This window comes from Sprattus sprattus, assembly GCF_963457725.1.
Source record: "Sprattus sprattus genome assembly, chromosome: 17".
Classification (NCBI taxonomy): domain Eukaryota; kingdom Metazoa; phylum Chordata; class Actinopteri; order Clupeiformes; family Clupeidae; genus Sprattus; species Sprattus sprattus.
Window position 1 is genome coordinate 19290481 of NC_137915.1, and position 27834 is coordinate 19318314.

Sequence of the window (27834 nt, forward strand, 5' to 3'; positions counted from 1 at the left end):
ATTTTCCTTGGCTCCAGCCTGTGGTTGGTAAGGCGATGTTGTTTGGCTACATGAAAGCTTGTAGATTCCACTGAAGCATGGCAAAAAAACAAGACCACACGGTGTTATGGTACGACGCAAAACGTCCCTCTTACCAAGAACACTTTTTACAAGGTTGAATAAAAGTGGATTGTTGGGTCTTGCAAACTAGAAGAACCTCCTTTTTTCCTCCTCCAAGGGAGACAGAAGCAATATTCTGTCACATTCAATTTTATTCATGTCGTTTTATGTATATTATATTCAGCACTGACGCACATGTCTGTCGAAACAAAGTAACACATCAGACAGTCCAGGCAGAATTGTTTGAGAAGTGATTCACTTGGCATCCGTGTGTGATGGGTCGGTTACACCACCACCGGCCACAGAATGAGCCCTTTGTGGGGACCGTAGCAATCGATGCGTCAACAGTCAAATTAAATCCATTTGATACGTTGTGAAGGTCCGTTCCGGTGCTCTAAGGTCCGGCTGACATTTCGCATGATTTAACCTGGAAAATGTTACGTGGTTGGGGTTTACAAACGACAGAGAGTTGGCATAATCCCTCAACTGAATGTTTCTCTGGCTCATGGCCACATACTGACACTCCACCTGTTTTCACCTCACCTCTGCTTGGTGGCCATAACCAATATATTCCATCACTGTAGCAATACCATGTAGTGACAAACAGTCTAAACTGTTCCATGTACATTGCCGTAAAAGCAATTTTGCGAATGGAGGTTACAAAAGTGAGCCCGACAATAATTTGTGGTTTTATTTCTTCACTAGATTGCAACCTCTGACAACACTTGCAATGATGCTGTGGACACTGAGGGTACTGACCACTCTACTGTCCTTGGCATTTCTGCAAGCGATAGAGGAGGAGGACATTAGAGCAGGTGATTACATACATTTTTATGTTCTGTTGCAACAAAATACGTGCAGTTTGTTCCTGTAAGTGTGTAGTTGTCAGATATCCAGTACCAGTATAATGGAGCCTTGGTCTTTTAATCAACCTCATCTTGGCTTATGTAGTGGCTGTATGGCAGTCATTTTATATTGGATCTCTTTCTAGCACTGAGATATTTGGACAATGAGATTTTGTAACATAACAATATAGTAGAAGCATGATAATGGTTCTGGACCTTAATGCTCTTATTAAAAAAAGTAATACCTGTTTTTGTCCGAACTAGTGTGGTCTGGTCTAATTAAAGACATTATAACAGTTAATTAGGAGTTGAAATTGAATATCAAGTTTTTTGTTGGTATTTCAGGCTGTAGTACAGCCGTGAATGACCTGGTGTACATCCTTGATGGCTCCTGGAGCGTGGGCAGCACAGACTTCGAGACGGCCAAGCGCTGGCTGGTGAACATTACCAGCGGCTTCGACGTTGGCCCGCTCTACACGCAGGTGGGGGTGGTGCAGTACAGTGATACGCCACGGCTGGAGATCCCGCTGGGCCGCCACCAGAGCACTGCCGCGCTTGTTGCCGCCATCCAGGACATCAGCTACCTGGGCGGCAACACGCAGACGGGCCGTGCCATCAAGTTTACCATCGAGCACGTCTTCCCCAGCTCGCTGCGCTCCGAGGCGGTCAAGAACCGCATCGCCGTGGTGGTGACCGACGGCAAGTCACAGGATGACGTGGTGGATGCTAGTGTGGAGGCTCGGGCGCAGAACGTAATCCTCTTTTCCGTCGGGGTGGGCGACGAGATCACCACGTCCGAGCTGGTGGCCATCGCCAACAAGCCGCCGAATGATTACGTGCTCCACGCAGAGGACTACACAACCATCGACCGCATTCGAGACTCAATGGAGCAGAAGCTTTGTGAAGGTCAGGGGCGATGGAAAGAGGTCTCTGTGTGCAGCTTTGGGTGTATATGTGTATCTTTGTTTGTATTCATTTTTAGGATGTGTTTTTAAGTGTGTGTGTGTGTGTGTGTGTATTTGTACAGAATGTAGTAAGTGTCTGCATCATCTTACTTGGATACAGCATTTCGTCCCTGCTCCTTCCTTACATGAACACAAACGCTCTCTCTCTCTCTCTCTCTCTCTTTCTGTATCTCTCAATCACACAGGCATACACACACACACTCGTTTTCTCTCTTGCACACATACACACACACACACACACACACACACAGCTGTGTGTATACCCTACAAAGCTAGATCCATCAACACATTTGGGCACATAGCACCAGCACAGACATCACAGAGTACACACAATAAGCCTTCAACTTGAGGAATCAATCAGTTTGTGCTTTTGTCCTGAAGTACAGCCTATGTAACCAGTGCTGTTTAAAATTCTGTCTGATACAGGCATAAAAGAGCTCTTAAACTGATTCAGTTTGCAGTGCTGAACTCTGTATCGTCTGCCATACAGTGTACAGTAAGTGAATCCACAGAGCTGAAAGTTTCATTAAGCTGATAGCGTGACCGAGTGCAGTTTATTCCAGCTTGATATAAATGAGTGCTGTTTAACTCTAGTTGTAAAGTAAACTCAGCACATAAACATAACACTTCTCATTTCCAGTGGCACTGTCCTGGCATTTACAACCTAATAACTCCGGATCTGTCACGCAATCCCAGAGGTGGGTCCTGTGCTGGTGCTCTCTCTTCAAAAAACCTCCTTTAAAAAAAGAAAAAAAGAAGAAGTGGAGGCCAAACCTTGAGGCCGATGCTCCATTCACGCCCTTTGAAAGGGAAAGCCACACCGTATCACTGCCAACCCCCGGCATGAGGCCATGGCTGGGTGGTGCACGGAGTCGCAGAGTTACTGAGGGGAAACACATGTGTAGCTGTGTGCTCATGGCTAGCCGCAGCGCAGCTGAATGCGTGAGGGGAAGTGTTGTGTTCAGCCAAAACGTAATAGAAAAACTTGCCTGAAAAGTCATAAAGGGACCCATGTGGTCGAAACAGCAAAGCTCCCTGTGTATGGTGACACAGGAGACCCAGCTGACGTTTTGATCGAATGCAATATTTTAAACACAAAGATATTAGATGAGTCGTATCCATACAAACTTCCAGAGAGGTTGATTTTGGTCATTATTTGGATAACAGCAGTTCTTTTGTCCATCTAAAATCATATGCGGCATATATGGTAGGGTTGGGGAACTGTTTAATATCTGTCTATGTCTGGTCTTTTTTTCATCAAATGTATGTTTTTTGTCTGAATACAGAATCGGTGTGCCCAACACGTATCCCCGTAGCCTCTCGCGATGAAAAGGGCTTTGAACTGTTGGTGGGGATGAACATCCATCTGAAGGCCAAGAAGATTGCGGGCTCCCTCACATCTGAAGCCGCCTACCATCTGGAGAATGGAGTTGACATCACGGAGAACACCAGGTGGGGCTGCGATAGAGAGACCACATTAGTCCAGCAGACCTGAAGAACTGGACCAAGGCCATTTCTGTGATTTTACACAACAGAGACTTTAACTTTAGCAATTAAGAATAGTGATGAGAAGTCTGTTAATTTACAAATGACTTGAAATGAAATGAATATTCATTACTATTTTAAATGTTTTGTTAAGGGAGTTGCTGGAGTATTGCAGAGGAAATTAAAATGCTAAAGCTAACTGTAGGAAAACAGTCCAAAACAGGTGTGTCATGTTTGATTGACTTTGACATTTGTGTCATTCAGGGAGATCTTTCCAGAGGGTCTGCCCCCCTCCTACGTGTTCGTGGCGACTGTTCGTCTGCGGGCATCCCTGCGCAAAGAGAAGTTTGACCTGTGGAGGGTGCTGTCTAAAGACAAAGCCACACAGGCGGCGGTGACTCTAAACGGTGCCAACAAATCAGTTACCTTCACCACCACCAAGCTCACCAACGGCGAACAGAAGATCACCTTCAACGCTCAGGGGGTTGAGGTTGGTAAAAAAAACTCTACTGCTTTCCGGGGCTTTTGAGGTTGCCATGTTCTTCTTAGCATTGAAGTAACTTCAAGGTGTAGACCTAAGCGCCTTACTGGTGCTGCATTTCTCTGCTCTGTGGTTTAAGGGTGCCGTTTCTAAAGGATTATGTGGCATTACAGCGCATTTGTAGCACTTGTGACCAAGTGTTTACTGGACACTAATAAGAGTCTTGTAACCAATCTTATTGCCTCACACCCCTTACAAGGCTTAATTCACAGCCGCGTTTCTAATAAACACATAATAAACAAGTGTCCAAAAAACAGCCGCTACTGCAATTAGCCACTGAATATCAGGCAAGTTCTTTCCTTTCTTCACTCTTCTTTCTTTTCTTCTTTCACTCTTCTTTCCTTTCTTCACTCTTCTTTCTTTTCTTCTTTCCTTCTTTCACTCTTCTTCCTTTCTTCTCTCCTTTCTTCACTCTTCTTTCCTTTCTTCTTTCACTCTTCTTTCTTTTCTTCTTCCTTTCCTAACTTTTGCATTTCATGCACTGGTATTTCCTTCAGGAAATGCATTTTCTAGTTCTATTTGTTGCCTCCAACAAAATGATGTATCTCCACTGGAATGATAAGAAGGAAGAGTGTCCCTAAATACTTTTATATAATTTTCCTGTTGTTTCTCTTCCCAGGGCATTTTTTATATTTGTTTACAATTTTGGGGGTGGGTAAGAAAAAAAGCCTGAAGTAAAAACTTAAGGTGCTTCTAGGGCATGTTTTCATTGAGATGTGAGAATTATGCTATTGTTTGTAATGTCTGTTGTAATGGCAGACAATATTAGACCATAAAAATGGAGTTACTAAGGAGTGACCAAACAATTATTTTGCACACACAGTTGAAGGGCAGACAGTTAATTTGTAGGCAGGCAGTTCACATCCCAAGTGTAATAACATCTCACCACAAGTGTAAGTCTTAAATGATAGTCTTAAACCTACTTTTATCCAAAACACCTTATCCAAAAGATACTTTTATCCAAAACAACTTAGAATAGACTAGGCACCCAACACTTTCTTTTTTACTTCGGGTCAGTGCTTTATCTCCATACATCCTTCATGGTTGCTGGTGGTTGGTCTGCAATCACCTAAGCTCTCTGGAGCACTGATACTGTACGCTCTGATGTAAGCATTATGGGTAGCGACTTATGAACAAGCCTGTCCCAAGAGAATGTTTTCTTCTGTCTGCTCAGGGAGCAGTGGAAACCCACTGCCAGGCAAGGAATGTCAGCCCTGGCGCTGCTCTCACTGTTTCCACGGTAGCAGTAGCATCCACTCTGACCCGCCTTGTTTTTTTTTGCTTTCTTTTTTTTTCTCTATTTTCCATGAACATTCATCCCCCCATTCATGATTTGATGGATGCAACCCGATGTTATTTAGCGAGGAGAGACAGGAGGATGCATCCTCCCTCCCACATCCCCAAGCTCAAAGTGCCTCTTTAACTCAAAATTCTGATGACCTGTGTGTGTGTACACGCTGTGTGTGTGTGTGTGTGTGTGCGTGTTCACGCTATGTGTGAGTGTGTGTGTGTGCATGCGTAATCCTCTCTGAAGCTGAGGGCCGGGGGCCACGAGGGAAAGCAGAACTTTTCCGTCTTCCTCGTTTTTTCGCTTTTGCTGCACCTCAGAAAAGAAAAGCACTGTTTTGGAGAAGCTTGGCAGTGACTGGAACAGGAACATGGTTGGACCTAACTTGTGGCATGGCTGCCCTTTCATAAGTAGCATCTTGGGCTATGTATTTAGGAGCTGGGGTGCCTAAAACCATCCTTACAGACTGATTCGATTGAGATGTAATTAAATGGTTTGGGCTGACATTATGGGATCAAAGCGCTAGTCACACACAGTGCTTATTGTCATTGAGGACAGAAAAAATACATGCAGTCTATACAGGAAAAATGAATTCTATGGGGGAAAAGAGTCCGTTTCAGGACATATAATAACATGGCAACAGCTTTCTCCTTCCCAGGCTCTCTCATTCTTTTCCTCTGGGCTCTCATCCCAGTTATTTCAGATTCAAATAAATCTGTTGTAAGATCACCACTGAAGGCATGCAGTGAATGCATGCAGTGAATGTATGCTGGGTCTACATAGTGCATAAGCCTATTTACTAGAACTTTAAGTGACAGTTACACTCTCTCTCTCTCTCCCACACTCCCACATGATTTTTGCTGGACGGTGAGAATGTGCGTGGGGTGCACGTGATCTGATTGGTCGATGCGACCCTCTCATTACAGAGGCTCTTTGACGGGGGCTGGCATCAGCTGAAGGTGCTGGTCAGGCCCAGGCATGTCACCTGTTTCCTTGACGACGTCCAGATCCAGGACGAGAGCCTGGAGCCCGTGGTGCCCATCTACATCAATGGCAAGACGCAGATCGCCAAGAAACTCAGTTCAGAGGCTACTGTTCCTGTAAGTCGCACACTGATGTAATAGCACAGGCCCTGCTCGGCTGGGTGGCTGGGTCTGAACACAGGGGTGCAATGATGAGCAAGTGCTGTTTTTGAAGCATGCTATTTTGTGGTAGGCACCTGCTGTGCAGTTTTTAGAGAACAGCCTCTCCATCCTGAGCATTTACTGCCTTTTGTATTTTTCAAACAAACACAGTTTATGTGAATATTTCTTTTTTTCTATCTTTCATGAATGCAGGTAGAAATACAGAAACTCAGACTGTACTGTGACCCACATCAAAGTGAACGGGAGACAGCATGTGAGATCTACTCTGTGGTAAAACAGACATTCTGTGATAATGCAGCATCATAGACACAAAGCAAGAATGCTGTTGATTATGCTAAGCTAAAGCTAACAGTACTCACACAATATGATGTGTGATGAATGTGCGCTCTATGTCAACAGTAACATCTGTTTCTTTGTCTGAAACAGGATGATGAGAGGGTGAGTACACCAGTTTGTAATTTCTGCTGATATACAGTAGTTGGCATGTAAAGCATTGATAAGAGAAATCTCCTTGGACAGGTAGACGTATTTTATCAAATTTGATCAATATACCAAACACATTGTACAGCATTGACACTCTGAAATAAATAAAAAATGGTTAACCTTAGTAGCCACTGATGTTGTTCATTGCCATTGCAGTGTCCACTGGATCGTGAACCTTCAGTGGAAGAGCCCGCAGAAGAGGAGTGTGATTGCTCTAAAGGTAGCCCAGGACCACCAGGACCTTCTGGACCAAGGGTAAACACACACACACACACACACACACACATACACATACACACACACACACACACACACAAAAGCATGGAAGCGTGAAAGCATGTATAGACTGCATGCACAGTGGCATACATGCTTCTTAGTGACTTATACTGTACATTATCATTAGGGCAAGACCCTGTTAAAAGATTGCAACCTCACCTAAGTCAAGCTAGAGTATATGTCCTCTCATTACTACTTTAAATAACATTGCGAGCTGTATGATGAAAGTTATCTCTTAGAGAAATGTGATATGTCTTGAGATGGCCAAATTACAAACCACTTGATTGCGTACATCTGGACCTATCTAAAGGTCAAATTAAGCACATATTTTGGGGAACCTTTCTTTCTCTTTTATTTTGAGGGGAGAAGCAGGGTGCTACTGTCAAGCAAGTCCATGTACACACAAACACACACACACATGTGTGCATAAACAATGAGATATGCACCATGGTCCTTTAATTCAGTGCACAGCGTGACTCTCAAACATAAAGAAATCAATTTATGCACTGCAAAAATGCTTTTCTAACCTAGTGTTATTACTCTTATATTGAGATGAAAAATCTAGTTGGTCTTGTTTCTAGCTAAATTGTACTTACCTAGTGCTTTCTTGGTAAGGTTATTTTTGCCTATTTCAAGCAAATATTACTTATTTTAAGAAATCTTAACAAGCCAAATTTGCTTAACGTACTGGCAGCCAAATTTGCTTGTTTTAAGCAAAATCTTCTTAAAACAAGCAAACTTGGCTGCCAGTGCGTTAAGCAAATTTGGCTTGTTAAGATTTCTTAAAATAAGTAATATTTGCTTGAAATAGGCAAAAATAACCTTACCAAGAAAGCACTAGGTAAGGACAATTTAGCTAGAAACAAGACCAGTTAGATTTTTCATCTCAATATAAGAGTAATAACACTAGGTTAGAAAAGCATTTTTGCAGTGTGTATACACAGCTCTGATTTCCACTGCTGTCTTTACTGCAGGGCTTCCGTGGAGAGCAAGGCAGAGAAGGCCCTCCAGGTCCCGATGGCAAGCATGTGAGTTCACACCAATAATTCATACTTAATAACCATTATGAATTACTACCAGCATTGTTGCCGTTATGATGCAGGTCAACTCGGACAACTCTGACAGCTAAAAAGGACATGAAATACGCAGCTCTTATCATCCCCTCCATTCACATCTGATTGTCTTCTGTTCACAGGGGCGGCCAGGTCCACTGGGAGAGCTAGGAGAGACAGGTGTGCCCGGGGAGAAGGTGAGCTCCTCTGTTATACACCACTAGCGGATCTTTTAAAGATGGACTCTGAACACTCTGTGTTTCTCTGTGGAAGATGGCTGAGTGTGATTTAAGCATTTAGTTTGGTAGTAGCAACAAGGGAAGGGGGCAGGGGTGTTCACGGTCCCCTTTCACTGCCATTAATTTAACTGGGCATAGGAATGGCCACTGAGTGATTCATTATAAATGTGTAAATGTCCATCACTGAGCTCTGTCGGTTCCACTCTGTAGGGTGAAGCAGGAGCAGCCGGCCAGACAGGAGACCCGGGGATCATAGGACTTAAAGTAAGTTCTGTGCTTTGGCAAGCTGGCATCGCTAATACACTGCTTAGTATAGAATAGCAGTGCAGTTTTTATGATGCCGCAGACATTTGGGAGTCCCATTATATTTAGATGTGTTCAAGTATGTATGCGTCTTGTTCCCAATCGCCACAACACCGTATCTCTCATCTCTTTTCAGGGAGACCGAGGGGAACAAGGCCTTCCAGGAATGCCAGGACCACCGGGACCGAAGGTAAGAACCGAACCAGAACCAACCGTCACCGCTACCCCTCCACCATCCCCTTTCAGGCTTTACTTTGACAGTTCACCGCTGGCCTGTCTGGGGCATGACAAAGGCCCTCTGTGTGGCTGTCTGAGCTGTAATGTAGGGCTCTGACGAGATATTTCAAACAGAATGGCGCAGGGCAATGGAAACGACACAATGCCTCGCTGGTGGAGGTGAGCTCTATTTTGAAAACACATGGGAGGCAGATGGATTTATTTTTGCTTGGTGCTTATCAAAACCTCAAAGGCTGAAGGGTGGAGAAAGACTGAGGGTAAACATTACAGTGGCCCGAGCCAAAAATACTCAGAGTTCAGACACCCTTGTGTGTAACAATGTGGTCTTTTTGTAATTCCAGGGTCCAAGTATGTCACGATCAAACATAGGGACCATTGGGATGCCAGGAAAAAGGGTAATGATATTTTCACAATATTATTATTCATCTAAAATTGTACTGAGAAAAAATTTACTGATCCTTTTCTGTATTCCTGAAATATTGTTGTAAATACGTTGTAATAAGCTTTTTATACTTTAGGGATTGCCGGGTGAAAGGGGAGAAAAGGGACCCATGGGAGAGACAGGACCAATGGTATGTTTCCATGGATACAGATTGACTCAGATAAATGTTAGAATTGTAACAGTAATACAATTCTTAACCTTAGGTTATTTGGTCTTGCAGTGAGTTATATTTAGAATTCTGTTATTAGGGGTTCTTCATATTTTTGGGAACATTAATCATAATTAACCTTTGAAGAACCTTTGAGAGTTTGTTTGTGCATCAGAGGATACCTCTAGGACATCTTTTCCATTTTCATGAGAAACGTTGTGAACTCTACCAATGATACTCAATATTCCAGTATTTACTCCAGTTAGTTCTTCAGTACTTGAACATAGCATATGTCTTTCTTGTCTGTCAGATGTCATGTGTGCATGTCAATCATGTTGATAAACCCTTGGAAGTACAGCAGGGAGTACGGTACACCAGCACTCTCCAGGAATAGTCAAATACTCCAAGCAGAAGGCATGTAGTGGAAAAGGGGTCTGTTTCCTCCATTCTACCATCCCTTACCTTTTGCCCTCTGTTGAATTTGGAATCGGTGGTAGGAGCTAATCACTGTAATTGTGTTTGGGTTGGCACTCGGATGAGGGATCGATTTTGGGTTCTGTTTTACTCTGTTTTTTTAGTCTTTTCTTTGTCTTTTACGCAGGGGGAACAAGGGCTTCCTGGCAGTGATGGGCTGGATGGCTCACTTGGTCCAAAGGTGAGTCCATTTTCTTTTCACTTCGCAAATTGCTACAGTTTAGATACAAAACAAGACAAGAGGAAAATGGCTTGCTACTGAAATGTGGAGGGTTCAATGAAGCAGTCCCTGATTGGTCAACATGGTTTGCCTTTCATTTCTCATTTTGTCACAGTGCAGATATAACCAATAACACAATAATTCTCTCAGCTTGTGGTCATATCAGGACAAAAATGGGGTATGCGTTTAACCAAGCAAGCTGTGTTGGCTTTTTTGCTTATGCTATTAGTCCCAACCATAATCAAAAGCAAAATGTCATCCTTTCCCAGTTGAGAACTAATCTATTCCATTTGTCCACTCTGATGGTGTGAAAGCCACATACAGCAGTCCATTGTTTAGACATGTGTAGGTGTATGGAAATAAGATAATGAAATTATTAATTATTAATCTGCAAAGAATGCTGAGAGCTAACAGCAGTACATTTACTACTGAAACACAAAAACAAGAAAACACGAGGGATAGCCGTGGCCTGGAATGCAGCTTTTCAATGTCATTCCCAACTTCTGCTTTGAGGATTTAAGTTTTGGCTTTGCGTGTTTCATTCTGGTGCATGCGTCACAGTGACACTTTGGCGCAATGTGACAGGCACCTGAACAATTTGGCACTTTTCCTGTCATTAGCACCAAAGAGGCCCTCTGAGGAAGAGCCTTTGGAACGCACATCCCCCTGTTCGCGGTGCTGACTCCGTTCTGCTGTAATAATACGTGTTTCGCCGAGCTTGTGTTCACACACCGGTTTGCAAATGGGAAACATATGGCGCCCGCTACCGCCGCTCCACTCTGAGACAAAGCAGACGTGCTGTTCGACCCCTTGTTAAGTGGACTCAATTAAGCAACAGTGAGGCCTCGTGCCTGTGGCAGCTTACTGAGGGGGCCTCTGTGAACAGTCTTTAAAAGCCATAGGCTGTCCCATTTAAATGCTGTGCTGTTATTATGTTCAAACAGAGGATAATGTTATTGTTGTTGGCCTATTCTAAAAGTGATGTTTGTAGAAGTACAGTTATGCAAATATTCATATTCCATCATCATTTCAACTGCAGTCTGTCATGATTTTATCATTCTTAATGAGTAGTGGACACACTTATTCATTGCCCTTATTACTTAAATTAGCACCAACACTTCAAGACACCTTTATCAGATGGTTTCTAGTTACAACTCGAACAGGACTGATCCAGCATCTACTGAACCTTTGTGGAATGCTGACTTGACCATTTGACTCAGAAATTTGGTGTTAGTCCTGGACTGGTGTGGATCCAATGGGTTTTGCACCTTACCGGCCGCTCTAGGTATGTTTTCTCGCGGTGATACCAGGCCGGCCCAAACACCAACCACTTGATGAGGCCAAATCGTCTCTGTGGAAACCCTGACTTCTCCTTGCGGTCCTTTTCAGATACCACAAGAACAATAAATAGCGAGTGTTTGATAAAGTTTCAGGGAACATTGCACTGCCTAATTATTAACAGCAGTCCAAGACAGAACTCCTTTGCACAGAGTTTACATTACCATTGAATTAAACTCTGTTTAGAGGATTAGCAAGTCAAACCAATGACTGTGTTTACATGGAAAAAGTCAGGACGATTTGTTCCCTTCCCGAATGTAATTTTTGGGAAAGACATTAGATCCCAGACTGGAATTCTTGCAACTGATCCCTCGGGCTACATGTCCATGGCTTTCTTCTTAATGAAGGTGTAAATTTAACTTTCAGAACTTTTCCCTAATTAGTGAAAAGTACCAATGTCAGTACAGGCAGCATGTTTTTTCCCCACAATAGAATATGTTAGAATCCATCCCATTTTGTGATGGCACAAGAAGGCAGAGGCACGTCAGTACCTAGTTAAAAGCTTGGTTTGCTAAAGAACCGTTAACAGCCAGAGGTGCACATGCATAACAATCACATCGTGTCACATTACATTCTGTCAAACAAAATGAGACTTAATCAGCTGTCCTAAGACATTTAGCAACTGTTAATTACACATAGTTAATACAAGGTATGTCCAAGAGTGTAACGCGATATGGTACGTCATATCATATAATTCAACGTTGCATTCTGTCGTGTCCTATTGTGTCCTGCCATGACGGCTCTGACACTACAGTGGAATGATGGGAGACTTGGTGTTAGAGTCGGGCTTAGAGCTTGACAATGTTCTAGCCCGGGCTGCTCTCTTCTCTGCCCTGACATAAACCCGTCCACCCCGCCTCAACCCTGTTGTTTGATGCTGTGTGTGTGTGTGTGTGTGTGTGTGTGTGTGTGTGTGTGTGTGTGTGTGTGTGTGTGTGTGTGTATGGTAATGGAAGTAGCTCATTCAAGGGTGACTGTGCGTGAGCATGCATGGATGTGTGCTCAACTGTGTGTACTTGCTTGGAACGGCGTAGTATTTGCACTTGGAGACGTTATGGCTGTGTGCGTTTGCCGCGTGTTTGTGTAAATACACACAGCACAACATATCTATTTTAGTACTTTTAAAACCATAAGAAGTCTCCTTACTCGCACAAGACTTTGAAAAAGACCTGTATTCACTTGGCTGCCAGCACAGCAGGCAATGCTCCATTTAACATTACTGGCAGACAGTTTGTCCACCACTTCTCCATGTTCCAAGCCATATAAGAAGAGTAAGTGCTTGCGACACCCTGCTATAGACTTTCTGACAAAGGCACGTTCTTCTTGGTGTTGGTCTGTATTAACAGGGCGTGGGAGAAGTGTGTGGGTCTCTTCAGGTTAAGCTTATTCAAAATTAGCCTAAAATTCCCCCTCATATATCTGTACAGTGACATGTGATGGCGTAGTCTGTAAACAATATTTGAACAGTGAAGCCATCACATCCCCTGCAGGTTTGATCCTGATCCCACTGGACTTTTGGACCTCTTGCCTTGCCTTGGTGTGGAAACATGTCAGGACCCAGTGAGACCTATGTCTACCTGAACATATTTACACGTTCTAAGTTGTAATGATGTGTAATTGTGGTAGTAGAGCACAAGAAGAACTTCTTTTTCCACCTTCCCCATTCTGTGTAAGTGGGCGGCAATTTTTTTAATTCGTACAAACACATATGAGTCGCTGTCTAGCACACTTAACAACTCGGTACGACTGTCATTTTTTGCTCACATATGATTTGAAAACCCCTTTGGGGCGGAGAAGTTCTTCAAAATTCACTGCCCTGGTTGCCAGAGAAATTAATATGAAGTACGATGCAAGCATAAGGGGGCAGAATTGGGGAAATAAGGCACAGTGTTTACAGCGTCACTTAGTGGCGTGTGCCTCAGGTTAAGTTTTCCCATCCTTCCGCAAGGGTAGAGATTATCCTTGTGCACAGAAATAGATGGATTTATGTAGAACCATTCCTAAACTAACCAAGTCCGTAATTTGCCCTTAAAGAAAACCTTTGATTATTAGTGTTAATTTATAAGCCTGAGTTAACCTTAACACATTTAAGCCCCCAGCTCAGGGGCGTCTGCCTTAAAGCTGTCGTGATGGTTTTATTAAACAACTTCTTGTCCGATCGTAAACATGTTTACAAGTGCTTTAGGAACACTTGGTTTGGACATCGCCCTGCAAACATACTCACAAATAATGAAACTACTCAATAATTTCCCTTTTCCTTGTGAACCTTTTTTCTCATGGGGAGAAATGTCCACAGATATTCAGTGAGCAAATAATTGAGTTTTTTGCTGTCCATCCATATTTTCCAGCACACTCAGAAGTAGGAGCATAATATTAGTTCTGGTAGCACACGGCGGGAGTGAGGTTCGGCACTGTGGCAGCAGGTTACCTCATTTGTTTTGGGCCAAAACCAAACCCTCTTACATTTTTTTCCTGTGGTCAGAGAAGGGACTCTCTATTCCCCGTAGTCTTAAATAGCTGAGGGCTGAATTGTAGGCTGTAGGGTTGTTAAAGCATTTTTGTGTCTGTCCATTACATTTCTTTGTCATCTGAAGGCAGTTTTCTTCCATATAATTCAGCTTTTGCATGCCGTCTGGTGTTTTTTTTACGATTGCTGAAGAAATGTAATGGTCAAATAGAATGTACGTACAATAAAAGCATGTTAGATGCAGTTGTTGTAAACATTTTCATGTAATTCTTTCGCTTAAGTAAAATCCTTCACAAAAGGTGATTTAGATTATCAACAACTATTAAACACTTATCAAAAGTGTGATTCCCCCTCAACTATCTGTACAGTTGACGTAGTACGGATGAGCTTCTACACATGCTCATTACGCTTCAGTCTTCAACATTACAACACATCTATTGTCATATCTTCACTGTCACTGTTCTCATGGACTCAGTGTTGCCACTTGGACAGCCAATGACACTGCTGGACATAAAGGCTGATTTACTTGTGCTATTGTGTAGTGCCCAGTCACATAAAGGTCATCATGTTAGAGGGTCATTTAACAGGCTGTGTGAACGTGCTTTCGTGGTCCTCGGCAGCTGGTACACATAGTCCAGATATGGCCTGGGTTGCTTACGGAGAAGCCCCCCCTCCCCTGGCAAACAGTCCAGAGATTACTGGCGAAGAGCAGAAAATGAAAAGGCTGAGAGAGGGACGGCAGAGGAGTGATGACAAGTGCTTGGTTGAGATGTTGAGATGTGGTTATGACTGGTTTGACCTAGATATCATTGCAATCAGGAGAGGGGTGCTCAGTCCTAACCACAGTCCTAAATAAATGCATACACACACACACACACACAAATACAGAGACACACATACATCCCCCTGGACCCACACACATCCGCAAACAACCACGCACACGTGGATGCACAAGCAAAACCTCTCTTTGGCGGCGGAACCGTGTGGTTACGGTTTCTGTCTATTTCCAGCCCCCGCATCTGCCTCCAATGCATCTGTTTACCACTCCCTCCCTCTCTCTCCCTCTTTCTCTTTTCACTCTCTTTCTTTCCCTTGTTCTGTCCCCCCTTCTTCCTCCTTTGGCGCAGTGGCAAAGCTTTTCCCGCCTTCTCTTTCAATCCTCTGGCCAGGGCCACAAGGGCCACATTGCTTTACGAGCCTCTTAAAGTGCAGGCAGTTTGCTTGTAAATCACTAACGAAACGCGCTTGGTTAAAAATTAAAATATAAAGTCACGGTTTCGAACCATTTGCATTGCCAGAGCAGTGCTTGCCTGTGTGTGGATGCAGATAAGAAAATAAGAGAGCTTTCTTGGACTTTTTTTTTATGATTATGACTCCTACAGGAGTACCAGAAGCTCACTGGCAAGGGACTACCCCCAAACAGTCTCCCATTTGAGATAACCTAAATGCACATTAACCCTTTCAACAACTCCACCTGGCTCGGATTAGGGGTATTGTTCAAACGCAGCACCACCAAAAAAGGGTGACTCGTTGAGTGTAACGTTCAAGCCAAACCCCCTTTACCTATATCTTTCATACACCATGGTGGTTATATAGGCAGTGACTCAAAACCGCAAGTTGTGCTCTTTATGTGGTCTCATGGCTTTCACTGGTTAGCTTTGCAACTCTGTAGAAAGAATTGCTCCTGCCCACATACACACACAAACATATGAAGATATTTAGGTCATGACAGACATATTAAATGCATATAAAGTTTAAACTGATTCTCATAGCCGTGTCTGGTAAACACAGTTAGGAGTTTGCTGCGCTTGCTCATTGATTCATTGGATTTGGCCCCTCAGACTTGCGTTCCAAAGGCTTTGAAGAATAAAAACAGAAGGGAATCCCCTCCCACACACGCAATTTCATAGTTAGGGATCAAATGAACAATTACGGTCCCCTCTTCTTCCAAGCCTGCAGGTTTGCTGGTTTTGCTTTTATGTCAAACGTCTTATGTGTGTCTGTGTTTTTTAAACTAGTGAGAAAAAAATTACCACTTCACTGTAAGAGCGGACCACACGCCTAATGGACTGTCTCCTTGTTTGTGTGTGTGTGTGTGTGTGGAGATGAGGTACAGTTGATATACACTTGTCATGTACCTGCAGTAGTGTGTGTTTGTGTGGAATAGTGACAAATAACTATTAATGTCTCTTTTTGATTGCATCCACAGACATACATATGTTAGAGATTGTGAAACTGTGGTTTGAGTGTATGCATTTGTGTCTAGGTGTGTGTGTGTGTGTGTGTGTGTGTGTGTGTGTGTGTGTGTGTGTGTGTGTGTGTGTGTGTGTGTATTTGTGTCTGTGTGTCTGTTTATTACAGACGGAAAAAAGAGAACATACTGTATATTCACATAACAGCTCTTCTCTTCACGATTCACATTCACACTATACCCCACAACACTGTAACCAATGAGGCACTGCCTTAACTTAAAATCTTAAGACAACAGCCTGCATTGGTTTTTAAAGTCTCACCAACTTGCTCAAGTAACTCTAACTCACTGCATGAGCTAAGTTAACCAAGTAATGTACTTATACACACACATGTTGATATGTGAAGTAACTGTATTATTTTGTTCTAGCTGAACCATTTTTTCAACAATATTTTTTAAGATAAGCCAAATGGTTGCCTTGATTATCCAACTATTACTAACACGCACAATGACTTCCATACAAAACAAATTTTATATTTGGTGGTAGCAAAACCATGTGCTTCTGGGCGGTGAATCGGGTAGACATGGGTGATTTTATAACTATCCAATGAAGTTAGATCAAATGAACCATTTTGTATGAGTCATATGGAACAGCCAATTATCTGGTTGTTCCATAATCAATTCAGATATATCGGTCTAAGATCTATCAATTAGATGATCAAACTGTACCCGAGCCACTCCAGAGGCTTTACTCATCTTGTGAGCAGCCTCCTCTCAAGTCAAGCTCTTTCATATGCGCATATACATACATGTACATAACATACAAAACCCTATGTATAGCACACACCATTCACCCTAATGGTAGGAGGTATCATTACCTTAATAACATAAATAATCTAAGAGCCACAAAAACCAAGATAGATGGTCAGTGGACAAAAATAAATTACAATTAACTGATTAACTTGAAAGCTAAAGTTTAAGCAGAGATGTCATCACATTTGTATACCTTACCAGAGTAATCAATGTTTTCATCAACTACATCTGGGTTAACAGTTTAGTGTACCATTGTGCCATTAAACGGAATGATTAGTTAGTCTAAACTGGGAAACATTTGCCGGTCTAACTTAAAGCGAAAGTAGTATAGTTTCTAGAAGAAAGATCAAATTAAATGTACAATTACTTTTAGTTTATATGTTAAGTTATATGTAATGTGGAAAATAATAGTGTTTAGTAAATAGAAGGTCATTTCTTGAAGGTGATGTACGATACCCAAGGTTCATTATTTTGTAGTGGAGTTGTACATTTTTCAAACCTCAGGTGGCAGCAACAGCCCCCAGTGCTGACCTGATACCAGAATAATTAGTCGGCTGACGCCCACTTCACGCCCACACCGCTGCCGTCACTGGGAGAGTGATTCTCTCCCATAGGAAGCCCAGGGCTTAACTTAATAAGGAACCCAAGTGCTTTTTAGAGCATCTCTTTTGGAGGTGTGTTGGAATCATTATCTGATTTAGATTTGAACTGTTCTGCACTGAGAGGCCTTTTACTACACGCAATGAGGGCAGGTTAAATGTTAATGTTTTTTACATATTCTCATCCTGTGTGGTTTGTTCACACAAATAAGCTGGATGTTTCTAATATTAAGATTGCATATGTAAAGCTTTTTATATTTCTGTCTCGTCTCTTGTGGCTTCTTTTTCAAGAAGATCAGCTACTTACACACTTGAGTTGCTTAGATAAAGCAAAGCAAATTGACAGCAGCACCCTGCTACTCCCCTCAAAATAAAAGAGAAAGAAAGGTTCCCCAAAATATGTGCTTATTTGACCTTTAAATAGGTCCAGATGTACGCAATCAAGTGGTTTGTAATTTGGCCATCTCAAGACATATCACATTTCTCTAAGAGATAACTTTCATCATACAGCTCGCAATGTTATTTAAAGTAGTAATGAGAGGACATGTACTCTAGCTGGACTTGGGTGAGGTTGCAATCTTTTAACAGGGTCTTGCCCTAATGATAATGTATAAGTCACTAAGAAGCATGTACAGTATGTCACTGTGCATGCAGTCATGCTTTCATGCTTCCATGCTTTTGTGTGTGTGTGTGTGTGTGTGTGTGTGTGTGTGCGAGCGTTCGGCGTGCGTGCGTGCGTGTGTGTGTATCTGTCTGTGTCTTTGTGTGTGTCGGGGTCTTTTATCAGTGGTATGCAGAATCTTTTGTCTTTACCAGACTCTCTCATAAAGTACGTCTAACACATGTGTGTTTGAGCTTACTAAAAAGAACCGATGTAAAAGGGCAATCCTTCAGAAGTAAGACTTAGTTCGGTCACAGCCTCTGAGCTTGTTCTACTCGTCTGATGACATTGGCTTGACTGCATGTGGCCTTCATGTTTAAACTCACTCCGCACAGTGTGAAAGAGGGAAAAAAAGCAGCCTTACTTGGGACTCATTTGGAGGGGAGTGGCACCTCCGCTGCCAGTCTCCACGGCCGGGTGTGTAAACAGGAGTGGGACTCACATGGCTTGACGGTGTAATAAAGACAGTGTTGTGCTCCGACAGCAGAGATGACATGAAGCACTTCAGGTCTAAACCTAGTGTGAATGGCAATGTGATGCGATAATCAACCATGAGAGTGAATGAGGGAGTGTGAAAGAGAGAGAGAGAGAGTGAATGAGGGAGTGTGTGTGAGAGAGAGAGAGAGAGAGAGAGAGAGAGAGAGAGAGAGAGAGAGAGAGAGAGAGAGAGAGAGAGAGAGAGAGAGAGAGAGAGAGAGAGAGAGAGAGAGAGAGAGAGAGAGAGAGAGAGAGAGAGAGAGAGAGAGAGAGAGAGAGAGAGAGAGAGAGAGAGAGAGAGAGAGAGAGAGAGAGAGAGAGAGAGGAGAGAGAGAGAGAGAGAGAGAGGGTAAAAGAGAGAAATATAAGGAAAGAGAGTAAGATGGAGAGATCTTATTTGTGTGTGTGTGTGAAACAGAGAGAGAGAGAAAGAGAGAGAGCAAGAGAGTGAAGTGCATTGGAAGAGATTCAGAGAGTGAAAGGAAGACAGGACAAGAGCCCTTAGCTCTTATTTCCGTGCCATGCCTGTGCCATGTGCTGCCAGCTACGTGTCTGTTCTCTCATAGGCTGGTCTTTGTGGAGCCCTTCTGTTCTGTAATGGAAGCAGAAGCACAGTGTGATTGTGATGCTCCATTTGTCAACCAAAATCAATGTTTGGGCCAAGATCATTAAAAAGCAGTGACATGCCCATGGCCGATAACGTAAATGGACCACATTTCAGCCACAGTGGACAAGCGTTGATGAAAAAAAAATTTTTTTTAGAAAAGAGTTTAACCACGGGAATAAATAAATAAACATGGGGCTCTTTACCAGAAAGGCTCCATTCATATTTTCCTAGAGAATGATGGAATACTCCCGTCACGTTCTACTTGATAAGAAGAAGAAACAAAAAGATGTCAAATTTTGGGTTGGCTGAGGGTTTTAATACAAACACGTTTGGCCTTATAGTTTGTTACAAATGTCAGATGCTCTTGTTTTACTTTAACATCACAAACAGATTTTCATTTCACTTCAACTCAATTTTTGAGGGAAGACAGAGGTAGTTTAAAGGAGGACTCTCAGACGGATCCATTCTTAGAATACAGTGGAGGCATATCCCTTTCACGCTGTGATGTACTGTATATTGACCTTTGTCCTGAGATCCTTACAGCATGTTCAGCAGAGCTGCTGCATTTGTCAAGGTCTCACTCGCTCGGAGGACTGTTTTCTTACATTCAGCTTCCATTCCTCTGTTTATACCTGGTCTCAAACAGACCGCATATGTTTGGCATATGTGCATTTCTCTTGCATCTGACAAATGTCCAGAACAGTGGTGTTCATTTCAGATTTGAACATGTATTTTCAGTCAGTCAATGTTCAAAATCAACGGTCAAGTCTTGACAGTGCAAATGCTTAGATGTCCATAACAGTAGCACATACTGTTGAACGGTTTTGAAAAATAGAGCCATGGTTGTGCACTGAAGTGATCCTCAACAGTAGCTGACAATCAGCATGATTAACTGATAGTCATCAGGCCAAACACAGTGAATATCAATTTTGAAACAAGCAAATAAAACATTTGTGCGTTTCTCTTCACCACCCCTTGCGTAATGAAAGATTCTGCTGCTTGCATGCTTTTTTATATGTTAAATGAGGCAGGGCACTTCAAAAGAGCTCGCTCGTGGCAAAGTTTAATAAGCTCTTTTCCTCACCACTGGCTCTTGTAATACAGACACATTTAGCCGTTAACCAACATTCGGTCCCGGCAAAGCCGTTTTCAAGCGTGAGCTAGTCCACTCTTTAAGATGACTGACTATGAAGACTTAACTCTTCAGAAATTGAAAGGCCTCAACAATCAATCAACGCAGTGTCCTCATAATGCAGGAAATTTATGGCAGCATAACAACCTAAATGTCACATAATTAAGATAAAGTGAAGTTTCAATATGCATTTAGCGTCAAGTTTGTGGTCTTCTGTGGCCATTTCGCCATATGTGTTGGAGTTTGGCACGTGCCATAAGTACCTCCACGCCTGACCGTCGCAGAGGCGATAATGACTGTTTTCACGTCTCCAGATGTGCCAGACATCTCCGGGGCCAATCTGGACGGATCCGGCTCCCATCTGGTCGGGTCCTCGGTGGTCCGTCTGAAATGCTACGGTTCTGTTCCTTGTTTTGTCTGAGATTCTACGGTTCCGTTTCTAGATTCCTGTCTGAGGTGTGGATAGCTCATGTGACATCCAGTCACTCCTGACCATCTGCGGGTCACTGTGAATCGTGGATTGGTCGTGTAATGATCTCTCCAACCTGTCCACAAAGTCTTCAAAGTCGTCAAAACAGCCATAACGATCTTGGTTCAGACTCAAGCTGGAAAAAACACTTTAAGAAACAGTGTTATCTTGTGGTCTGTGGGAGTATGAAATACGCTCCCTAATGTATGTTGGACTGCCTTTGCTCATCCACAGCACCTGATTCCTACTTACACTGCAACTCCATACAACAAGCTTCTCGCAGACAATATAAATGACCAGAACGTTCTGCACCAAACAAAGCTCAGTGTTCAGTGTCATGATTTAGTAGAATGCCCATGATAGTTCTGAGAATGTTTTTTATCTTCCACAGGGTGGAAAAGGGGACCGCGGGTTGCCTGGTCCCGATGGGACACTAGGAGTGCCGGTAAGAAGCATTTAGAGGATCTTATCCTGCAGGGACTATTTAATGTGGTGTAAACTGACAAAGAGATCCTGAACCCACACAGAAGGAATATAAACTCTCTGACTAGCATTTCTCCCTGTTCATTTTCCCTGACACTTCACAGTAGTGCTTCAGCTGTAAAACTCTTCGACAGGTGCAGCACTCTTGACTCCTGTGCAATGAGCTGCTGAGGATGTTGAAATGCAGTTGCAGAAAGAGATTTGGATGCCACACTGTGTCAAAAATATGTATACCAATATTTTTCAGTGGTTGCCGCATTTTTCAAACTAACCATTTTAAGGGATCATGTTCATACGAGATGATGCGCTGTTACACAATGCATCTTCAAGTCTCAAGTAACAGTGCATCAGAGCATCAGAAAGCATAACCCTGTAAAGACATTCAGGTAACAGTTATACACGTAATGCTGGCGTTTTCTCAAACTGTTGTCCTCAAACTGTCTCCTGTTTGTTTTCATAACACTGTACTGTAATATGGATAGTTGCAATACTGTGTGAACATGAAAGGATGTGAGGAAGCTTGGGCTTTAAATAGGCTCCCAGTTTGTGTTGGTCGAGCTCCAAACAGAGCACTACAAAACCGCAATGTTTACAAAGCATCCCACCAGCCACCAGCAGCCTTCAGACCATTAAGCCAACAGCAGCCCTCTTATAAAACACAAAAACAGGAGCCACCATATAAACACGAGAGGAGAGCATACCTTCGTCTCCCCACACTGTTCCATCTCTTACAGAAGGATGTAGAAATTAGGCTCACCGGGATTTTATCTGGTCCAAACATCCGGACTGTGTCACAAAACTCATAGACTCCCTCCAATTATTTCCGTGGTGCCAGGGTGTTTAGTGATTACTTTAAATGGCTTTAACTTTGAGGATTTTTTTTTAAGAGTGTGCTCTCCATTTTAGTGGCAGAACAGGCAAAAGGAAGAAATCTTTAGATTACTTAAACAGATACTGCAGGGGCTTTGGGTCGTATCCAGGCTTGTTTGCACTGGTGGTGCTAACCACAGGTGTCTTGAAAATCACAATGATCTTGATGTGGGCCTGGCCACATCTGCAGCGAGTTAGCATTCGCCTTGTTTTTCACACAAGTCCTTGGAAGAGGGAACTGGTAAACAGACCACTGGTTGTGATGAGTAGCTTTTATTATCATATGCACAGACCCGCGGAGAGAAGCAAAAACAATAGTCAGTGCGACAACTTCATTTCCTGTGCTGTGTAAGCTCTGCAAGGCTTCTTGGATTCAGGAGTCAGCGTTAGAGCTGTCAGCCATGCATAAGTATCTGTGTGTTTGTGTGTGTGTGTGTGTGTGTGTGTGTGTGTGTGTGTGTGTGTGTGTGCGTGTGTGTGTGCTTGAAGAGAAGTTTGGTATTCTCATCAGACTCTCCCACTCATTTTATGAACTTCTCTTCAGCTTTGGCTGTCTGCTTTAATTTTCTACACTTCCCAACACCCAAACTGTAGCAATAAACCCACCACCAACTATAAGACACCATAACCTTTTTTTTTTTGCAAGGGGCTCAGCACTGTCGGCACATTCCGCCTCTATTCACCCACCCCCAAACGAAGGCATCGGGATCCTATCCCAAACAAAAGGGAGTTACAGTCTTGTTGATCTAGCAGATATCTGAGCATAATAACAGCCAGTAAAGGATTATAAAGACTCAAGCGACACCGGCCACTGTGAGAAACCTTTATGACATCAAAGTCACCATGGTTATAGTGACACTTTAACAGGGACGCCCCTGCGCTGATGAGCAGGATTGACAGCTGCTGTCTCCATCTTGGATGATCTCCTCCAGAGGTGCTGTTCTGTGCCATTAGATCCAGTGTGACACACGTGTCTCCAGTAGTGCGGAGGCTTTGAACCAGAGGCAGTGCAGCCTCGCCTCTGAGTCATTAATGCTGGATGGTGTGCTGGGGGGAGAGAAGGGTAGCGAAGTGTTGCACTTCAAAGCCACCAACCTGTCCTAATTTTCTCTCTCTCTTTCTCTCTCTCTCTCTCTCTCTCATCCTCTCTCTCACACATTTTTTGTGTTTTCTCATTTATTTTCTCTCATTCTCTCCCTCTCTCTTGTTCTCTTCATTTTTCTCTCTTTCACTCCATCGCTCTCACTCCCTCTTTCTCTCCTGAGTGTAGGAGGACAGTGAAGCCCTTGATGTGCATCACAGTTTTAATGTTTTTTTTTTCGTCCCCGTATTTTTCAGCTCTCCTAGAGGAGGTTAATGTTTTAAATGTTTAATTGGCTGGAGACAGATCCATAAAGGATAGGGGCTGAAAGGGTCTTGTGTATCCGGTGACATTTATCTTGAGAAGACTTTTCAGCGGGTGGATATTTATCGCCTGTGTGTTTATAGCAAGAGCGGGCGATGTGCCGTTTGTCTGATGTTTTGGATCCGTGGCTGCTGGTATGGTGCTGATGGATTGGGGCGGATGAAGGGTGTTGTTTTTTTGTGGTAAGGTGTGCACCACACCCAGACACACACTCTGGTCCTGTTTTGTCCCTGATCTGGGACGGACGCGTCAGTTCCGCGCCAGATGCGTTTTGCAGTTTGAGTCATAGGTATCACATTTACATGCAGTTTGTATTTCTCTTTGAAAATGATTCCTGATATTTATGTGGCAGATCTCTAAGATCTCACCCGTATATTGTTACTTGGTGCTGAAGGCCTCCTCTGCACGCCACTGGGGCATAATTGAATACCTCACTTCCCCTCTCAGCACGAAAGTATGTCTGATTTAGATCTGTGAGATGGGTAGCAAACAGAAACATCAGCAATCCAGTTAGTGCTTTTATAATTGAAAGTGATACTTATTTTTAAGTGCTGCCCTAAACATTTTACTTTGTTCCCATAGGTATGTTGTTGTGCCTACAATGACGAAGCAAAACCCACTGAGGTAGTTTCACAAGAAATTTTCTTGTGAAAACAACTCTATTGAAGTAGCACTCATCAGCTCCCTCCAGTGCTGTCCTGTGAGACAGGCGTAGATGGTAGTGTAGCTCTCACATGTCGGTGGCTTTCCCTCTGTGAAAGATGCCTCCAGGAACAATTACAGCCAAGTGTAGGCAGAAATCGAAATGTCTCTCTGGCGTCTTCCAGCATCAGTTAAAGGCCCTCTTCTACAGCTGCCCCACATATTGTTTTCTCTTAGCTCTGTTTTTTTGGATGTTAAATAAAAAATAACAGTCCACATAATTTCAAGCCTGCTATACAGACAGTTTTACTCCATACGCTCCCGGGTATCTGAAAAGAAAGAAAGAGAAAGCATAGTGGTAGAACGTCTCACAGGTGTTTTAAGTCTTCGAGTATAATGAAGAGCAAACAAACCCGCTGCAAACTAACTGTACCAGTCCCTCAGCTGGTATTAAACGAGGAGACTACTGCACGTCAGATTGAAGTGGAAATGGGTAGATTGGAAGTGGGATTGGGGATGGGGTGGGGGATCCTGGGTTCATTCCCGTAAAACCATTTTGGGTTAGTGAAGAGAACAATCATGTGGACACAGCTGTCCAGCTCAGATGACCAGTAAGAGCCCTCTGCTGACAGTGTCAGGGCTTTTTCTTGGCAGACTCTCCTCCCTGAAAATTACTTTAGCAGAGCATGTGATTAATTTGTATGGTGCCACTGCAATGATGCCGGAACAGCAGTAACAAGAGAAGCTGTCTGTGATTAATTGGGGAGGGGGTAAATGGTTGGGGGGGGGTTGTTTTGTGCAGTAGACTGCTCCCAGGGTGGGCCGGTACCCCTATTATCCTGACTGTCAACATGCTGTGTTACACGAGAGGGGTGTAACGGAGCACATCTGTTTTTTGCTACATCGTATTCAGGGCATCCGGGGACTTCCTGGAGAGGCGGGGCGTGCAGGACCTCAGGTAAGCCCTGTCAGGAGCCTCAGCACACAGACTCCAGACTCCAGACACGCACTCAGGTTATCTGGGGTACACATTCAGACTCTGTCACTGTTATTCTGTGGCCAGTGTCTGGTTGAACGAGATAGTGAAGTCAGACATATGCATGAATAAGAAAAGAAACATGATTAAGTGACATGCTGGACATGCCATGCAGTGTGAGATGATAATAATAGTGCATAATCAGTACATGAGTTTAGACAGAAGTGAACCGAGGAGTAAGAATACCGGTTTGATGACAAAGTGCAACGCTGATGTGATGAATTGAGTGTTCATGTTCAAGGTTCTGATGTTGACGCATCTCTCCACAGGGGGAGAAAGGATCGCCAGGACAGAAGGGGGCACTTGGGCCTAAAGGATCTTCGGTAAGAGAAGTGCATATACTGCAACAGTGCTAAGTCAGGCATTGACAAATTGCACTTGGGTTATGTGGCTGTATGGGAAATTATGTCTTACTATAACTAACTTTAGTAGCTACTCTGACAATGCTACACTGTCTACACTGATGTGATCATATTTGCAAGGAGGAAAAATAAAATAGTCGTTTTGCAAGCCAAACCCCTAAAATGGGGGAACTCATGTAGTAAGATGTCAGTGACAGCTTTGCTTATCTACCAAAGTGAGCATTAGTATGCCCTCTACTGGTCAGTCAGAGGAACATCCAGTTTGACTTGAGTCTCAAGATGCTCTGTTACTGCCATCCCTTGGTATACATGGTGGGTGCAGGCTACACGTCCATGAAGCATGAAATCCCAGATTGAGGAAGATTTCATTATTGTCATGAGAACAAATAATCCAACAATTTCTGACTAGTCAGCAGGTATATACTGAAAGCATACTACATGACCCTACATATTAGTCAGCAGGTATATACTGAAAGCATACTACATGACCCTACATATTAGTCAGCAGGTATATACTGAAAGCATACTACATGACCCTACATATTAGTCAGCAGGTATATAACAGCATACTACATGACCCTACATAGAGTCAAATCTATGCTCTGAACACTTACATTGAACCAGCTTTTGCTTCAGGCCATCAACACACAATATAACTCACCTCAAAGATATGAACACTTTACAGTGTTTTGTTGTAAAATGTGCACAAGGGTGCAAAATCCTCAACCATTAGTTACTCAACAAGAATTAAACATTCAGCACACTGGTCATTGTTAGGCTTGGGAGTCTGGACTCTGATGTTTCAATAGTCCCAAATCTCAATTATTATTATTTTCTTTTTGCAAAAATAAGAACAATTAAAAAATAGCCCCTGATCTGTTACTCTGTCATTACAATAATGCATTAAAGCCTTTGAAAATAATATGGTATCACTGATCAAAAATGGAAACATCCAAGCAGCAGACATACTTCACACTACTCAGGATGTACGCCTTTTGTGTGAGCATGAGAGAGAGCACAGCTATAGAGTGTGTCATTGTTGGCATCTCTGGTGGTAGGTAGCTAGCTAATTCACAAAGGCAAGCCTTGAAGGCTATTGATATAAGAAGCTTTTTCAAAAAGAAAAAAGGATGAAGGCAACAAGGTGTAGGCGTAGGCTAGAGGAGACGGGGAAGAGTAATCTCCTGTTGCTGAGCGTTTGGCCGAGTACAAGGTAAAAGGGAATGGCATTAGTAAAACTGTTCAGACTTTATTGTCTCCCAGTTTTAAATTGATCTCCAGACTTTACAGGCCTATCGACACCTTGGTGTACCAAACAAAGACTGAGGTCTTCCGATATTCAACCAAGTATGCTGTTCACATGAAATGCAATTTCTGTCCATAAAAACCTCATAAATGTTTTCTGCAGTGATGTCCATGTCCAATGTCAGTGTGAGTCTCTCTTGCAACTTATAAAATAGATTACATTAAATTGTGCTTAGATGGTGCCTTCTCAAACACTGACGGCCATTTATGTATCGTTACCACAGTATTGGCCAGCATCTTAGACTTAGCCGTTTCTGTGTAGAACGTACTCTATCAGCACATTGTCAAGACTAAAATCAGCATATGTCACAGGACTATGTGAGTGAGTTATCATCTTTTCCAGAAACTTTTTTTTCTGTCTTTCCCACAGGGAATCCAGGGCCCAGCAGGAACACCTGGAGGGGACGGCCTTGCAGGCCCAAAGGTCTGTCTGATGTTGGACCAAAAAAAAAATACACCCCCACCATCCGCAATTTCACTAATGCTCCAGCCAAGTCCAATGAGAGTGTGTTCTGAAATGAACACAGCTCCTTTTTTCCCTTGTCAGGCTCGTTAGGGCTTCCTCGTTAGGAACTTTAATTAGTTAGTGTTTTTGTCGCACTGCACTCTGGCCAAGTCTGCAAGCACAGCCTGATATTCATTGTCTTACTGTGTGTTTTTCTGTGTCTGTTCTGTAATACGTATGAGGTAATTTGCTCAGTTGAGGTGTTGAGGACAATCAGGGCAAAACTAAAG

At 43.1% G+C, this 27834-nt stretch overlaps 1 protein-coding gene across 1 annotated transcript; it reads left to right on the plus strand.

Annotated features, from left to right (window-relative positions):
• Positions 1 to 829: 829 nt before the first annotated feature.
• On the plus strand, positions 830 to 27655 carry LOC308378331 (collagen alpha-1(XXI) chain-like; the record flags this gene model as incomplete). The annotated part of the gene is made up of 19 exons (XM_080855203.1): positions 830 to 914; positions 1290 to 1850; positions 3196 to 3361; positions 3659 to 3884; positions 6150 to 6323; positions 6561 to 6638; positions 6795 to 6806; positions 7008 to 7106; positions 8102 to 8155; positions 8323 to 8376; positions 8629 to 8682; positions 8858 to 8911; positions 9300 to 9353; positions 9477 to 9530; positions 10150 to 10203; positions 21388 to 21441; positions 25310 to 25354; positions 25702 to 25755; positions 27470 to 27655. The coding sequence occupies 19 exons, from the start codon at positions 830 to 832 to the stop codon at positions 27653 to 27655; spliced, it is 2118 nt and encodes a 705-aa protein (XP_080711329.1).
• Positions 27656 to 27834: the final 179 nt, after the last annotated feature.